The 18,736-nt window shown below is 38.3% G+C and overlaps 1 protein-coding gene and 1 non-coding gene across 2 annotated transcripts in view; one reads left to right on the top strand and one right to left on the bottom strand.

Annotated features, from left to right (window-relative positions):
* Positions 1-9,872: 9,872 nt before the first annotated feature.
* Positions 9,873-9,984, bottom strand: Trnai-uau (transfer RNA isoleucine (anticodon UAU)). The gene is made up of 2 exons: positions 9,947-9,984; positions 9,873-9,908 (listed from the first exon to the last, which is right to left on the bottom strand). It is a non-coding gene; the product is annotated as a tRNA-Ile (tRNA).
* A 614-nt stretch (positions 9,985-10,598) lies between these two features.
* Positions 10,599-18,736, top strand: part of LOC140150073 (uncharacterized) — a 34,245-nt gene continuing 26,107 nt past the window's right edge. Inside the window, 3 exon segments of the mRNA XM_072172078.1 lie at positions 10,599-10,939; positions 13,122-13,906; positions 13,909-14,476. Of these exon segments, the coding sequence (XP_072028179.1) occupies positions 10,720-10,939; positions 13,122-13,906; positions 13,909-14,476 (1,573 nt within the window). The 5' untranslated portion in view covers positions 10,599-10,719.

The raw sequence follows: 18,736 nt of genomic DNA, 5'->3' as shown, positions 1-18,736 counted from the left end.
CTACAGCATTAGATATATTTTTTTTCATATAATACATTCTGGATGTAAAATAGAGCACCTTCGCATAAACGGCATGTGTGCTGTTTTTATGGCCATGCATTTAGTTCTTTTTATGGGCCACAAGCATAGAGAGGCAGTGGCATAGCCAGGACCTTTTCAGTTTGGGAAGGGGGAAGGTAACTTTCAAGGTAGGGGGGATTTGTCACAAATGGGCTTAAAAGTATGAAAAAGACCAAAATTCTTAAATATTAGGACAGCCAGCATCACATGGAGGAAGACTTCTCACATGAGGAGGGGAAGCTAACTGGGAGGACCACATAATCCACTGTGTGTGACAAAAAATAATGTTTATGGTCATATCACTGCTTCTAACAAACCTGGTTATGATAATCTTTAGGTTAGGCCTAGGGGGCATCAGGTGAGTGGCAATATTTGAGGTCAAAGGTCATTTAGGGGTCAAATGTCATTGTTGATTTAGGTCAAATAAAGGGAGATTGAAAAGGCAGATGGGCAGTGGCATCAGCACAACTTATTTAGAGTGAGGGAAAAGGGGAGCAAAATTTGACGAAAGTGGTCCAAAATGGGCTGGTTAAAAAATACAGTAAGGTTTTTATAATTGGGGAAGCTGCCCTTACCCTCCGGCTATGCCACTGTAGCTGGGAGGACCACTTGGCAATCCATTGTGTGGCTGCAGGAGGTGCACTGTGAATATATAGGTGATAAAAATGTTAAAGATCATTCCGCTGCTTCTAATAAACCTGATGATAATACTCTGTGGGAAAGGTGGCATCAGGTGAGTGGAGGTATTTGAGGCCAAAACTTTTGTTTTGATATATTGGCCTTTAACTGAACCACAAGACCTTTCATCAAATATGAATGTGATAATTGCACTTCCTTGACTCATCCTACAAGATCAATGTAAATATGATTAAGAAGTGCACTGCAATTTATTTTATTTAAATGACTGAAACTGGACAAATATGGCTCCCGCCATACGAGTCATAGTAATATCGCACTGTGCCAAAAACTTGGCTTTTCCCACCTTTCCACCTGACAATAGGCCCAAAATTGTTTGCCCCCTTTTAACATACTAAGACTGCTTCCCACCCTCACCCTACTCACAAACAGGCAGATTAAATTTTCCTTATATCTTAAAGGCCCATTCAGTGATTTGCTTATCCGGACGATCATAAAAATCATCAAAATTCAGATTTTGGTAAATTTGTCATTGTCATAAATGTGTTGACATAACCTGCTAGTGGTTCTGGTAAAAGCTGTGTATTTAAGACAAAAATAAGGAATTTACATGAATCTGTAATTTATATACTGACAGTATATAAATTAGCTACATGTATTTGAATGGGGCTTCAACTTCGTCAATACTGCTATTTTTGTCTCGCCTGAACTAGGTTCAGAATGGGACTTTGTAATCAATATTTCTGTCTGTCCGAGTGGTGTATGTGTGTCTGGAGCTGTATCTGGGGATCCATAAGACCTACTCACCTACTGGATACTATTTGGTGGGAGGAAGGATATCCAAGTTTGCTCCATAACGGTATGTTTTTGGTGAAATATATGCAAATTTATTTACATAGCTAATTTGCACAATTTATGCAAAAATCAGTGTAAATTGATAGCGGAGTTTGTGGACAGATTATCTCAAGATCCATCGGGCATATGGTAACGAAACCAGGTGGTAGGAACGATACCTACCTGCTGATCACCTAATTAGTTTTTTGGCGAAAAGTATGTGCATTTAATTGTTAATTTGCATAATTTATGCGGAACATTCCTACAAATATGGTTGGAAATGTGAAGAAATCCACCTTGTGGAACTGTATCTGGGGATCCGTAAGAACTGTATGCGTTATCATGATGAAACTTGGTAGGGGTAGCATTACCAGAGGGTCTCAATCTGATTAAATTTTCAGCGCAAAATATGGTAATGAAGTACGGTACGTAATTTGCATTAGCAAAATACCCTGTGAACAGATTATCTGGAGATCCATATGGGGTACAGTGATGTAACGTAGTGGGGAGTAGCACGACCAGAAGTTCTCGACCTGATTAGATTTTCAGGGCAAATTATGGTAATTAAGTACCATATTTGAAGAGCTTTGTTTCAAAACCCCTTACATCCACTTTTGGCCAATTTGAGTTATTGGCATAATATTATAGTGTGGGTAAAAATACACATTTTGGTGGTTGTTTGACCTTCATACTACCTTCCCTTCCGAGTTATCGCATATTTCCCGTTTGGGAAATCTTAGGGAATTGCCGGAAATCTGAACTTCAAATGAATATAGAATTGTTTTGTTTTAAATTTTTTGATGTATAATGGTAGTCTGGAATGTTCTTTACCTATTAAAACCAAAAGGAACTGTTTTCGGGTCACTATGTTTGAAATAATCATTTTAATTAACAAAAGGTGTAGCTTGAAATACCCCAAAATGCCATTTTCCCGAATTTAATTAAAATTCATAATTAAAAAAGTAAATGAGATATTTCAATTTTTACACAGCCGTGACGTTAGTCACGGCTGTGTCTTTTTCTTACAGGTTCTTCTTTGTTTCTTTATTTCTTCTTCTGTCAACCATTACATTTGCTCTAGCACTCACACGCTTACATCGATTTTGACCTAACTTGGTCACAATGATCATTGACCGTGCCCCTACATGTCACATGAAACTTGTGAGGTCAAAGGTCACGCAGAGGTCATAGGGGTCAAAAACGTGATTTCAACTAAAAATGCATATTCTCCCACAACTTACGTATGACAGCGACGCCACTTGCACACATGAATTGTTATTAACCAGTGTCTATGTGGTGTACACAGATTTGGGGTCAAAGGTCATTAAGGGGTCACTTCGGTATAAAAGCGAAATACCTTCAAAATTTTTTATTAGCTAAACAAAATATAGGGCAGTAACGGTATGTTCACATATGAGTTGCAGTTACCTACTGTATATGTGATATTTTTTTTATTTGGGGTCAAAGGTCATTAAGGGGTCACTTCCGGTATAAAACGAAATAACCTTTAAAATGCATCTTCTCCTACAAATTACGTAGGACAGTGACGCCACTTGCCCACATGTATTGTAATTACCTAGTGTCTATGGGGTGTACACAGATTTGGGGTCAAAGGTCATTAAAGGGTCACTTCCGGTATAAAACGAAATATCTTCAAACATTTTTATTAGCTAACAAAAACGTAGGACAGTAGCGGTATATGCACACATAAATTGTGGTTGCCCAGTGTATATGTGGTATTTTTTAATTTGGGGTCAAAGGTCATTAAGGGGTCACTTCCGGTATAAAACGAAATACTTATAAAATGCATCTTCTTCCACAAATTACGTAGGACAGTGACGCCACTTGCACACATGCATTGGTGTTACCCAGTGTGTATGGGGTGTACACAGATTTGGGGTCAAAGGTCATTAAGGGGTCACTTCCGGTATAAAACGAAATGCCTTCAAAAAATTTTATTAGCTAAGAAAAACAAAGGACAGTAACGGTATGTTCATATATGAATTGTGGTTACCCAGTGTATATGTGGTATTTTTTTATTTTGGGTCAAAGGTCATCAAGGGGTCACTTCCGGTCTGAGACGAAAAACCTTCAAAATGCCCCTTCTGCCAGAAATAACATGGCATAGTGATGCCACGTGTAAATGTGCATGGGGCTTTCATATATTTTGGGGTCAAAGTTCATTAAGGGGTCACAACACGGCTGTGTTCGTGGTCTTAGACCACAGCTAAGTCTAGTTCTTTTTGATTTTCAAAGCATTAGTCAAGTTACATAATGTAGTGCAAACAAATGGGCTCAAATTTGATTGCAAAGGTGGTTTCTAGAAAAGGGGTAAATTTATTTTGTTGCAAAACCCCTTACATCCACAAAAGGTGCGATATAAAAGAAATAATAAAATAAATGCGAAGCCTTGAAAATTGTCCCAAACCTATTCTTTTAGTTTCTATTCATCAACACTTTATCCAATCCCAAATTGAATCAAATCGAACAAGTAATACTTGCACAATTAAAAAAAGCTGTTTTTCTCAAAAAGTCAAAAGTGGATGTAAGGGGTTTTGCAACAAAGCTCTTCATTTGTATAATTTATGAATATTTAATGCTTAGGCCTAAAAAAAATTGGGTAGGTCGGTCGGGTTTTTTTTTTTTTAATTTTTTTTACACACATTTTAAGCTGTAAATCACGGATGATAAAGGCTTTGGAACTTTTTTACACAGCCGTGACGTTAGTCACGGCTGTGTCATTTTTTCTGTCAATTTTTCATTTGCTCTAGCACTCACATGCTTACATCGATTTTGACCTAACTTGGTCACAATGATCATTGACCATGCCCCCACATGTCACATGAAAATCGCGGGGTCAAAGGTCACGCAGGGGTCACAGGGGTCAAAAACGTGATTTCAACTAAAAATGCATCTCCTCCCACAACTTACGTAGGACAGCGACCCCACTTGCACACATGCATTGTTATTACCCAGTGTCTATGTGGTGTACACAGATTTGGGGTCAAAGGTCATTAAGGGGTCACTTCGGTATAAAACGAAAAACCTTCAAAAATTTTATTAGCTAAGTAAAACATAGCACAGTAACGGTATGTTCACATATGATCTGCAGTCACCCAATGTATATGTGGTATTTTTTTTATTTGGGGTCAAAGCTCATTAAGGGTCACTTCCGGTATAAAAAGAAATACCTTTAAAATGCATCTTCTTCCACAAATTATGTGGGACAGAGACGCCACTTGCACACATGCATTGTTATTACCCAGTGTCTATGGGGTGTACACAGATTTGGGGTCAAAGGTCATTAAGGGGTCACTTCCGGTATAAAACGAAATACCTTCAAAAAATTTTATTAGCTAAGTAAAACATGGGACAGTAACGGTATGTTCACACATGATCTGCAGTCACCCAATGTATATGTGGTATTTTTTTATTTGGGGTCAAATCTCATTAAGGGGTCACTTCCGGTATAAAACGAAATACCTTTAAAATGCATCTTCCACAGATTCTGTTGGACAGAGACGCCACTTGCACACATGCATTGTTATTACCCAGTGTCTATGGGGTGTACACAGATTTGGGGTCAAAGGTCATTAAGGGTCACTTCCGGTATAAAACGAAAAACCTTCAAAATTTTTTATTTGCTAAGAAAAACATAGGACAGTAACGGTATGTTCACACATGAATTGTGGTTACCCAGTTTATATGTGGTATTATTTTATTTGGGGTCAAAGGTCATTAAGGGGTCACTTCCGGTATAAAACGAAATACCTTTAAAATGCTTCCACAAATTACGTAGGACAGTGACGCCACTTGCACACATGCATTGTTATAACACAGTGTCTATATGGTGTACACACATTTGGGGTCAATGGTCAGTAAGGGGTCACTTCCGGTATAAAACGATATACCTTCAAAATGCCTCTTCTGCCACAAAAAGCATAGCAAAGTGATGCCACGTGGACACGTGCATTGACATTAGCCAATGTCTATGGGGTTTTCATATATTTTGGGGTCAACGGTGATTAAGGGGTCACCACACGGCTGTGTTCGTGGTCTTAGACCACAGCTAAGTCTAGTTCTTCTTTTTTTTGTAATATTAATTTTTATTTTTTTTCAACAAAAAAAAGAAGTCTAGGGTCAGGCCTATTTTTAGGGTCGATCGGGTTACGCCAATCAAACAATTTTTTTAGGCCTTATCAAGCAAAAAACCTTGTGAACAGATTATCTGGAGATCCGTATGGGGTACATTGATGTAATTTGGTGGGGAGTAGTAGCCAGAGGTTCTCGACCTGATTAGATTTTCACTGCAAAATATGGTAATTAAGTACCTTATGCAACTACTCCGAGGACCCCATCCTGGGGTCTTCTCGCTCCATATGTTGCCATGGCCAGTCTCTGTTATTAAGGTGGTATTAGAGGCATTTTGGAAGTGCTCTATTTATGTTTTAAACATTAATTGAGTAGGGCAGAGAACACTGATCAATATGCCTTTTGTTTGAAGCTAATCGGACATACGGTTTTCATAATACATCAACAATAATCAATATAGTTAATGAGCTAAAATGACTGTTTTGCCAATATTTTGCTAAAAATCAATAATCAATGCATAAATGTTCATGGTACTTTTATTTTGCATACTTTTGCCCTGAAACTTGGTCAAAGTGTTTCTAATATGTGATGCAATCAAGCTAAATCAATCGGAACTCGGAAATATTAAATTTTCAGTTTCTTATAAGATAGTCAAAAGAATTTACAAAGCTGCATTTTGCAGAAAACCCCATTGAAATTGAGCAACCAGTTCAGCAATTAAAGAATTTTTAAAACAACAGGAAACAAAGGGAAATATTTCCTTTGTTTGGCTATATCTCAAAATCAATATTTCCAAGTTCCAACTGATTTTTCTTGTATTATATAGTGAAGCCACCCCCTAATTTGCATAATTAATTTGAATTTATGCAAATTAGCTCATAATAATTATTAGAAACACTTTGACCAAGTTTCAGGGCAAAAGTATGCAAAGTAAAAGTACCATGAACATTTATGCATTGATTTTTAGCAAGATATTGGCAAACATTACATTATATAATGAGCACTTTCAAGTCATTAGCTCATTAATTGATGTATTATGGAAACTGTATGTCCGATTTGATTCAAACAAAAGGCATATTGATGATCAGTGTACTTTACCCTACTCAGCTAATCTGTTTAAAACATGCTCAAAGCATTTTCTAGAAAATGCCTCCAATACCACCTTAACAATAACATCACCTCTTTTCTCAGAGATTAGAGGTCGCACGTTTTTCAAACTTGGTGGGTGGATGCATCTTAACCCCAGACAGAACAAGTTTGTATTGGTTAGGTCAAGGTCACCTGAGGTCATCCAGGGGTCATCTGAGGTCAACATAGCAAAAACTGCCATATGGGCATGAAACTTGGTAGGTACAGTTAGCATTTAGAACCAACTTTTTGGAAGGTCATTTTGGGGTCATCCGGGGTCACCCAGGGGTCATCTGAGGTCAAATTACTAAAAACTTTCATATGGGCATAAAACTTGGTGGGTACATTCAACATTTAGAGTCAAATTTTTGGAAGGTCATTTTGGAGTCATCCGAGGTCACCCAGGGATCATCTGAGGTCAAATTACTAAAAACTGTCGTTTGGGCATGAACAGTCAACAATTAGAGCCAAATTTTTAGGTCATTTCAGGGTCATCCGAGGTCACCCAGGGGTCATCTGAGGTCAAATTACTCAAAGCTGTCCTATTTAGATTTAGATTTAGATCCAAATTTTTGGATGGTCATTTTGGGGTCATCCAGGGGTCATCTGAGGTCAAATTACTAAAAACTTTCATATGGGCATGAAACTTGGTGGGTACATCTGAGGTCAAAGTAGCAAAAACTGCCATATGGGCATGAAACTTAGTGGGTACAGTTAACATTTAGAACCAAATTTTTGGAAGGTCATCTTGGGGTCATCCGAGGTCACACAGGGATCATCTGAGGTCAAATTACTAAAACCTGTTGTATGGGCATGAAACTTGGTGGGTACAGTCAACATTTAGGTCTTTTCAGGGTCATCCGAGGTCACCTAGGGGTCATCCGAGGTCAAATTACTAAAAACTGTCGTTTGGGCATGAACAGCCAACAATTAGAGCCAAATTTGTAGGTCATTTCAGGGTCATCCGCGGTCACCTTGGGGTCATCCGAGGTCAAATTACTAAAAACTGAGGTATGGGCATAAAACTTGGTGGGTACAGTCAACATTTAGAGCCAAATTTTTGGAAGGTCATTTCAGGGTCATCCAGGGGTCAGGTGAGGTCAAATTACTAAAAACTATCGTATGGGCATGGAACTTGGTGGGTGCAGTCAACATTTAGAGCCAAATTTTTGGAAGGTCTTTTCAGGGTCATCCAAGGTCACCCATGAGTCATCTGAGGTCAAATTATTAAAAACTGTTGTATGGGCATGAAACTTAGGGGGTATAGTCAAGTGCCAAATGTTGGAAGGTTATTTTAAGGTCATCCAAGGTCACCCAGGGGTCATTTGAGGTCAAATTACTATAAACTGTTGTATGGGTATGAAACTTGGTGGATACAGTCAACATTTAGAGCCAAATTTTTGGAAGGTCATTTTGGGGTCATCCAGGGGTCAGGTGAGGTCAAATTACTAAAAACTATCGTATGGGCATGAAACTTGGTGGGTACAGTCAATATTTAGAGCCAAATTTTTGGACGGTCTTTTCAGGGTCATCTGAGGTCAAATTACTAAAAATCTCGTTTGGGCATGAAACTTGGGGGTACTGTACCCCAAGTTTCATGCCCAAACGACTGTAACAGTCAACAATTAGCCAAATTTTTGGAAGGTCATTTCAGGGTCATCCAAGGTCACCCAGGGGTCATCTGAGGTCAAATTATTAAAAGCTGTCATATGGGCATGAAACTTGGTGGGTACATTTTTAGAGCCCATTTTTGGAAGGTCATTTTTGGGTCATCCTGAGGTCAAATTACTAAAAGCTGTCAAATGGGCATGAAACTTGGGGGCTACAGTCAACATTTATAGCCAAATTTGTGTAAGGTCATTTCAGCGTCATCCGGGTCATCTGAGGTGAAACTTGTTGGGTACAGTCAACATTTAGAGTCAAATTTTTGGAAGGTCATTTCGGGGTCATCCGAGGTCAAATTACTAAAAACTGAGGTATGGGCATAAAACTTGGTGGTACAGTCAACATTTAGAGCCAAATTTTTGGAATGTCATTTTGGGGTCATCCAGGGGTCAGGTGAGGTGTTTAAATGTAGAATTTTGTAATGCTTTCAAGATGACCGTTATGCATTTTAATACTGTGACATCCATATACAATGTGCTGTACGTCTGTTTAAAGAAATAAATCACAAATACAGACCGTATCTTGAGGGTTTTGTTTGGCTTTTTGTTGACTTTTTTTTTTTAAAGGAAATTTATACACAGGATTAAAAAAATAATGCATGCGGGAGCTTTGACACAAAAGATTTTTTTAATATACCCTAAATGTATGTAGCTGCTGACTAGCTGGGATAAAAAGCCGACCATCAATTGAACATTTTGACCTATCATATTGAGGATAGGGCCTATATATTTATTTCCCAAAAAACATTTTTTGGTGTTTTTAGGAAAAAAATCTATCTTCAATATGAAAGAACAAAGCAATAAAAACCAATGATTGGTAGAGTGCTCAACCATTTGGGAGCATTATAATAATTACGTAGGCCTAGTAATAAATAATGTAGAGTTTCAAAAATGTTATTTATACAATTTATTTGTAGGACTGTTTAATCATTTGCCATAAAATGTGTATTATACCGCAAATATCAATAAATCAAAATTATTTGATATCAGAAGGACATTCCTCATATTCAAAAATGCAATGTCTGCTGTGCTCTCATGTCCCACAAAAAATATGTGAAAACATCGCTATCCGAACCTGTAAGGGTCCAAAGGAAAATTAAACTTGGTGGGTACAGTCAACATTTAGAGCCACATTTTTGGAAGGTCATTTTGGGGTCATCCAGGGGTATAAAAGGAAAGGGTCCAAAGGAAAATTAAATGAGAAAACAAAAAAAATAAAAATAAATAAAAGGTTGACTGGTTGAGACAAAACAAAATTTATATTTTGGGCCTAGCTCAATGTTTTTTTAATTTTAGACAGAAGCAAACATGAAGTCCTTTTGGTGAAACGCTGCATGAGAAACAAGATGCGGAGAAAAAAAAAATCACTACAATGTCCATTGGAAGCTTTTTGTTGGTTGATTCATTCTAGTGATCAAAGGATTTTTTTCCTGTATAAAACAAAAAATTGCCCAAGTATTCCCCAGGTGAGGATCGAACTCACAACCTCCGCATATCCACATAGCAGGTAGGCGGAGTGCCTACGTACAGTCTATAAGTACAGCGCGCTAACCTATTGCGCCACTGGGGACGGCCAAGGGAGCGAGCCCAGTATTTTGTATATAACTGCAGTATTTGCTAGGAATTGTAAAATAATTAAAAACGAATCTATTTTGAAATATTTTAATAGCCAAATGATCATAACATTGAAGCGCATCCATACGAACATAAAAACAAATTTTCATCACTTCAAAAGCATAAAAAATGAAATATATTGTAAATGAGCTGTATCCTCGTGCGTGAATATTAAAAAGTATGCGTCTAACTTTAAATTGTAATTTGTAGGATCTCTTTTATAACTTTGAAATAAATTTCATATAAAATGAAAAATGTTGTTTATAACATTGGGATTTTAGACCATTTTGATTAAAAGTAATCACAGATAATCATGTTGTCAAACCCCATCGAGAGATTCTATTTCAAAAGAGGGGATTACGAATCTTGCATCTATTCGCATTAGATATTATGGTTGTTATAATTAGTATACAGGCTAATTAGCAGGCAGTTTTAGGCAATAACGTTCATTTCAACTATTTTTGTTTTTTATTCTGTTGATATATCTAAAATTGTACCCAAAACTTTTATGGACAATGCGAGATAGGTCCAAAATATAAGTAACACCCCTACATAATAATAGGCAAATCCAAATAACACTGAAAATGGCGACGTGTACGGCTGTATTTTTATTTTACTATTGCGGATACACTTCTTGTATTTTGGACTATAAGAAATTAATATAGAAGACAAATGTACAGTAGATACAACCATGAGTTGGTTTGAGAGTGGAAGCTTGTCGAGTTTTGCGAAAACTGCTTTTACGAATGCGCAAAAATCCATTGATAGGGTACTCGATATTCAAGAAGACGAGCTGGGTGCATTGAATCAAACAGCTGATCCACCAACTTCACTGCAGAAACCCAAGTCAAGCTCACAAGTCGAAACACGGGAAGAGAAATCGAGTGTTCGTCCAATCAAACAAGCTGAAGGTACGTATGTAAATCAACTATGAATGTGGATTACAAAATATTTTCATCATGTTGAGGATAAATATTTAAAACATTTATGATCATCATGTTCATACATACTCGCTATATTATAACAGCATGCGTGATTGGTCGATAGGCGGGCATAAACAACGCTTATGCCCGGCGTTCGATCATAAACAAGCGCGCGAGAACTGATGGACGCCGCGAGTAGGATATTACGCGTCTATGTTCATGAGCTATTTACGCATAAGCGCGAGTGATGTACGCGATGTTCTCGCGCGTCCAAGCACGATGGACTGAGCAAGTAAACGTTTTCTAAATACAATTAGCTGGAACTGATGATAAGGAACTGATAGTTTTTAGTTTAAATTGATGGTAGTTTTAGTTTTGGAGGAAAATAACAGCAAGCAGAATGTTTAGCAGTATGAGCGGGGTTCATTCATTCATATATTTTCATGACTAAGCGTTGTTTATGCCCTCGGGCTGAAGCCCTCGGGCATAAACAATCGTTTAGTCATGAAAATATATGAATGAACCCCTAAATATTATTCAATTTATTGTATAATCGTCCCGACTTTATTTCTGAGGACGTTTTCGAATCCAAGATCAAACCAAGAAGCCCCGCATACATGCATAGCCCTTGTTGCAAGTTGTCGAAGGAGGCCATATTTGATTTATTTGTTAAATATTTTATTTTTTTACCATTCATTTCTGTGTAAACACAACACATCATAAAAAACAGGGAGGCCTGTACGGTAATATTTTTGTTATTTTCCAATTTAAACCCTACCCCTCCTAGCTTGAAGATATTTGCAATAGCCAACATGTACCGGTATTTATTTTTAAATGTAAATCAAGAACTTATTCTTTTTTTTCTTATTACAACAATTTTAGAAACAAAGTAAACCTGGAGCAAAGTAAGAAGAAAAATAATAAAATTATGCGAAAATCTCTAAAAATCCGTGATGGCGGGGAGTGGACGATATACATGTTGTTTTACTTGTTTATTTTACTCGGCCTTGAATGAATTCATGATGTGTGGGGGCTGGGGGCACTGGTACTGTTGATCGGAAAATCTTTCTACTAGTACTATCCACGGCGACACTCGAGAACACAAGCTTTGAATTTGCACAAGATAGTTATTAGAACTTTACGCATGCAATGCTAGAGTATGTTGCTATCATTTTTCAGTCAGACAGTGTTGACATTTTTTGCAACGGATGATATTTATTGTGTTCATGTTGAAATTTAGATGAATGTTATTTCAATGAATCAACTCTTATTATCTTTTGAGTAAAATATGCCTATTTTGAACAGTCTAAAATTTTGTTGAACTTAGTGCAATTTTAGCAACATTTTTGATGAGATTGCCCGTCGTGATCGGCTGTGTTTACATTGCTTTACACGGTGTCATGCTTCAGATTTTGAATGCAATGGTCTCCAGGCTCGAATGTGAAGCTATCGTTGAGCAAATTCATGGCTAGACTTCTCAAGCAAATGCCAACATGATAGTTGCTGTGTCGATAGGGATAGAGCATGGAACTATGACTGCTTCAGTTACTCAAGTCAATTGTCGCCAAGTTTCAAACTTGCCGTATTAAAACAATTTTTTGTGAAGTTTAATGTTGCCAAAATTTATTTTGATGACTTATCTGTATCTTCAGAACAGCCAAAGTTTGCTCATTTTTAAGACAGTATAGATTCATGAAATTTTGAAGATTTCTTCAGAAGGGGTTTCAACTTTATATAGATCTTGAAAAATGCAAGAAAATAAGTGGTCTCCCATCTCCCCAAAAATATTTGCATCAAACTGAGATGTGATGTGATGCAATACCACCGATCAGGAGGCCTGTTGCCCAAGCTTGAACATTAAGTGGAACGCCCATTTTCAAACCGGGTTTTACAGTTGCTTTTGAAGGCTAGTGGGAGCCCTGACCAGTACCATATTTCTTAAGTTTAATGAAAATATGGGGGGGGGGGGTCAAAGTCTCTCGACTTTGAGAAGTTGACCCTTGGAATTTATTTCCAAATGTGCTTGTGGAAAACCAAGCATTTAATTGTAGCACAGGAGAGAAAGTGATAAATGTCATTCAATGTATGTATACACAGGAATTATTTATTGCACATTTTATGAAACCTTAATATTGAAATAATGAATATTGATTTTATTTTTTCTCAACAGGAAATGAAGCACCCTCTCCTAAGACCCCAACACCACCAGCAACCAAAAAATTCCAAGATGACAGTGACAATTTCTGGAATTCATTCTTTGATGCCTCGGCAGCCTCACCAGCGCCAGTCACAGCAGAGAAAAGCAACCCTCCAAAAAAGACCAGGCCATCGTCACGAAGGCCACAAGCCAAGCAGAAGTCACTTGGTGTCACAAAATTACCTGGGAGTCTTCATAGAGACATAAAAGATGAACAGGAAGATGATGAAGATAGTCCTGTTACTTCCGAAAGGTCGAGACAGAGGAAACCTTTGAGATTGAAAACAAGTGGGAAATCATCTGCTAAGAATGTGAAAACCAAAGAGGAAAGTGTCAAGGTAGAAAAGGAAAAGAGTAAAAATGAAGAGGTGGAAAAGGAAGAGAGTAAACGTGATGAGGTTGTTGAAGAAAGTAGCAAAATAGATATAAAACCAATAGAAAAGGTTGAAATTAAAGAAGAGACTTCAGAAGCTGTAGCAGAACAAATTAGTGTAGCAAAAGTAGAACCGATTGAAGAAACTATTGAGGATACACAACAGATCAAAGATGAGTCTCAAAAAGAGGCAGACGAAGTCACAACATGTAGTAACGATGAATCTGAAAAGCTTGATGATTCCCAAAAGCTTGAAGATACATTGGAACAGGAGAGTAAAGATGAGATGGATTCCTCTGGTATGACCATATCTCAAGAACCTGAAATGCTTGAAATACCAGATGAGAATGCTGAGTTAGACCAAGTGAAACAACCAGACTCCCTACAGACTCCAAGTCAGAAAATTCTATAGGAAATAACATGCTTAGTCATGAGAGAACATCAAGTAGAAGTGACAGTGATTTTGTTGTCATCAATGAAACAGGCACAGGTAGTGAACAGTCATCTCTTTATAACTATGATACCAGAACATCTCCTGAGAACCAATCCCCAAAGCATTATTCTTCGTCATCAAATGGCAAGAGGAGTCCGGATAGTGACTTTAGCATCATATCAGAAGGGCGCTTTCATGACATGCAAGATAGTGTACATAGTGGTATCCATGTTAACACAGATTGTGCACAAGATTCACCACTCTCTCCTCCTCAGAGAGCTTCGCCATCTTACTCTGCTGATGTAGAGTCAGAAGATCAGGATGATAAATCCACAGCTCCCTCAAGTAGGGAGGGCGTGGAAGATCGCAATCGAGAGGAAGGGACATCAACTCCTACACCTGACAGTGACTTGTCTCCAACAGGAGGACCAGATGAGGATGCTAAATGCTTGAGAAAGGAAAGCGAGGCAACGCCCAGAGCAGTTAGAAAAGGAAGTGATGCAGGGGAAATGAAAAGCAAAGGTGAGGTTTTGTGTGTGGTGTACATTGTATGTTTCTGTGCTTATCAGGAACATGATCATGTACATGTACATGTATGAGCTTCAAACAAAGGTGCAACCCTAGTTTTTAGTGGCCATTACCTGAGAAATGACTGATAAGTATCTTGTTACAGTTCTAAAGTCTCTTGTATAAACTATCTTTATGTTAGGCTCTACTTGAAGGGGTACTGTTCTTGACTAATCTATCTACTGTTCTTGATTACTCATGCATCACTAAACCCCACCAGATCTGTAAGAGGGAAACACATAAGATACAAACAATTAATTATAACATATTCCCCCTTGTTTCTTAAGTTTAATGATCTGGAAGGACTAAACTAACATTGAATTAACAAAAGAATAAAGCATATAAAATGCGATAAAGTCCATTAACTAAGAGTCTCCAAATGAACCATTTTTACAACATATTGTCCAGTGTCCAATGAGCTTAATCTCCTTGATATAACTCTTTAACTGCGATGTCAAACTATGACAAAGTTTTTTGGCTAAGCTGAGAATTTGTCAAACATTTTACAACATAGTGTCCATTGTCCACTGAGCTTAATCTCCTTGATATAGCTCTTTAACTGCAATGTCAAACTATTACAAAGTTATTTGGCTAAGCTGAGAATTTGTCAGCATAAAGGTGTATTTTATAATCTGATTTTACAGTTCCAGATTATTTTAATGATTAATTAACAATCAGTTTTCCAGTAGCAAATGTTTCTAACAGTCTATGGGAGTCTGCTCCTCTCTTTGTCAGTGCATCGGCTAGTTGCAATCTACTCTGGACCCATTCAATGGATTGTACTTCTCCCTCGCGATCATCCTCCGGTTTCTGCAATGTTGATACTGAAGTCTTTTCTCATGCACTTGCTTAGTAGAGTGAATGTTCTGATGCAGTGATCTGTTATCTGTGTATACATTAATGGGTATCTTGTTGACTGTATAGTTATTACTATATATCTCGGTGATGAGACTGCCAAGATACGTGGCCTCATCCAATGCATCATGCATTGCGAGTGTTTCTGCTGCCAAGGTACTGGAAACCTTACGCTTAATCTTGTTAGATGTCCATGATAGTGGGCAGCTCCTTTGTTGTTGTCCAGTGAGAAATATCACATGACCTTGAGCACTTGAGATGCCATCAGGTAAATTGCCCCATGAGGCATCACAGAAGTCGTCCATTTTCCATTCACTGAAACTGCCTAGCTTGGGAAAGTAAGTGTCTTCTTGGAATCGTTTGGCTTGACGAACAGCCTTGTTAGCTCTCATTAACTGTTCTACTGTTGGATGCTGCTTCATCATATTCAGCTCCAAGGCATCATAACTTAAATCTGGCCTGGTTTGTGTGGCCAGCCAATTCAATTGTCCAGCTGTAGCTCTGAGCGTTTGCATTTCATGCTTGTTCAGTGGAGATGCTCTGTCACTCTTTCTATTTGCAGAAATTGGAATTTCTTGTATTTCTGCTGCATAGTCATTCTGATTTACCTTAACACTGCTGTTCTCATCTTGTACCATGTTTAGACCCAAATATCTGAAGTTGTCAATCAGTCTTTTGCCAACCTTGTATTTCTTCACAATTGGTTCAATGACATTCTTGCTGAATTCTTCAGTTCCAGCAAATAAAAAGTCATCCACATGCATTACAAAGATACCTTCTAATTTACCACTCTTGTACCACCTAAATAAGGCTTTATCTAGCTCAGACTGTACACATCCCAACTTAGTAAGCTCCTCTTTCACACTGAAGTACCAGTTACGCGATGCATCCTCAAGACCATAGGCTGCTTTGTTTAGCTTCCATATCAAACCATCTTCCTTCACCTCATTAGGCGGTATCACAAATATATCTCTCTCAAGCTTCCTTCCCTGCAGGAATGCAGCTTTGATGTCCACCATCTCACACTTCCATCCTTCGCTTGCTGCCACTGACATCACTATCCGTAATGTCGACTTACTTGCAGTTGGAGAATCAGATTGAACTTTCTCCTCCTCTTCAAATCCTCTCACAACAAGTCTAGCTTTCACAAGCTTCTTCCCATCAGGAGAAAATTTATCAGTCACCACCCAACGGGTGGATAATGCCTTCTGGCCACTGTCCTGTACTTCTTCATATACATCAAAATTGCGCCCAATTCTCTAACTCCTTTTCTTTGGCATTGATGACTTCAGGATTTCCATGGTTACTAATTGGTATGAAGACAACATTTGCTTCTTCATTATCTTCTTCTCTACTAATACCATCTTCCTTTTCTCTACTTTCACTATTCATCTCTGCCCTGATTTCATCGTCTACAACTTCATATTCAAGTTTATCAAGATGCATTCCCAATTTCTGTTTGTCTGTGTCATTCATTACATTGACATAATACTTATTTTTGCCACTTGATTTTCCTCCTCTGCTTAAAACTTGAGCATGAATCCACTCCTCACTTTCTTGTACGCGATATTTGATTCTTTCATTCACTTTGGGCACTTTCTGTGATCCCATGTCTTTATTTTGATTTTGTGACATGGATCCTATTTGTTCCAACCTCTGTCCTCTTTGCCTCTCTTCATCACCACACAATTCATGTGCATCATCACTGGCATCTTCAAAGCTACTTTCATCATCATCATCATCTTCATCCAGCACAACATCAGCAATAATCTGCTTGTCTTCAGGATGATTGGCTCCTTCATCTTCAATAATCCCATCAACTCTCTGTTTGTGCCTTCTCAACTCTTTACTCTCTGTCGCACTGTCCACCTTTATTGCACGGCATGTTGCGCTCGTATTAATTGGCTGCCATGTCTAATGAAGACAACCTTCCCATCTTGACCTATAACTCGCCCTGGACCTCGCCATCTATTGCTATCATCCCTCTTGTAAAACACACTATCTCCTGACTCAAATTTCTCTTCTGATGCTCTTACATTATGGCGCAATGCTCTTTTGATCCTCTCTGACGATTCTGCTTTAGTGAAAGCTCTTCTGGCAGCATGTAATGCATTGAGATGCTTGACTACTGTATCACTAACTTCTGCATCTTCTAAACCTGGAGGTTGGTTGACCATAACTGAAGGAAGGTTGGGGTGTTTACCAAGCATAAGCTGGATGGGGCTATATCCAAGATGGTTTTGCATGCTGTTTTTAGCATTGACTGCCCAAGCAAGAGCAACATCTAGTTCCATTCTAGGATCTTCTTCCATCATCTTCTGCACGCAAACGTCTACAACGTAATGATTTCTCTCACATATGCCATTTGACCATGGCGAATAAGCAGCAGTGGCACAAATTTCTATATTAAACTGCTCTGCTAGTTCTCTGTATTCCTCATTATTGAACTCACCACCATTGTCCACTAAAAACTTCTTAGGTGGATCGAAACCAGCCGCTATCCACTCCGTTGCTACACTCTCCACAATCACTTTGGGCAACTTCCTTCTGATCACTTTACTTTTACTGAACCTAGTAAACAGGTCTATGAAATGTAAGAAGTACACATCTCCATACTTCTTCAGATCCATAGCCACCACATCATTAAACTGCCTAGCTAAGGGCATTGACACAACAGGTCGTGGGGGCGTCATCTTAAACTTCTTGCAACGTCACACTTCTTACTGATATCTTCAATAAGCTTCTCACACTCCTCATCAAGCGCATCAGCATTGCTCATGATAGCTTTCAAACTCTTGGCTGATGGATGAGCAAACTGTCGGTGGAGTTTGTGAATCATGGTCTCCTTTTCTTTCCATGTTTTCTGCTCAACTACCATGTGAACTTTCTCAATCTTCACTTCACATTCTTTCAGCGGAACATAGTAATGTCCTGAGGACGTTGTGTCCAATTCAATAGATCTTCCATTGACTTCTAGAGTATCATTTTCCATGTTTAGCTTGAATCCCATTCTTTTCATGTCTGGCTTGCTAAGTAACAAGGGAATATCACTATCAACTACTTCTGTTTTCACGGTTGTCTTTAGTCCTCCAATGTCACAAGGAATCTCGATTCCTTCTGTAGACTCTAACTTGTTTCCTGCACCAAATTTGAATGTAGTTCCACCTGGCAGGAATTTCACTTGCTTTCTCTCACTTGAGGACAGTGATGCCAAATACATCTCTTTCCACTCTCTCCCTGCTACAGTCTTACTGCAAGCACTATCTAAGACTGCAGCATTTGCTGTCTCACTCATGAGAACCTGTTTGTCTTCATGTGAATAGTCACTCACTTTATACGCTTCACTAACTTCAACATCTT

This window comes from Amphiura filiformis, chromosome 1, assembly GCF_039555335.1.
Source record: "Amphiura filiformis chromosome 1, Afil_fr2py, whole genome shotgun sequence".
NCBI classification, from domain to species: domain Eukaryota; kingdom Metazoa; phylum Echinodermata; class Ophiuroidea; order Amphilepidida; family Amphiuridae; genus Amphiura; species Amphiura filiformis.
This window is presented reverse-complemented; position numbering and strand designations above follow the sequence as displayed.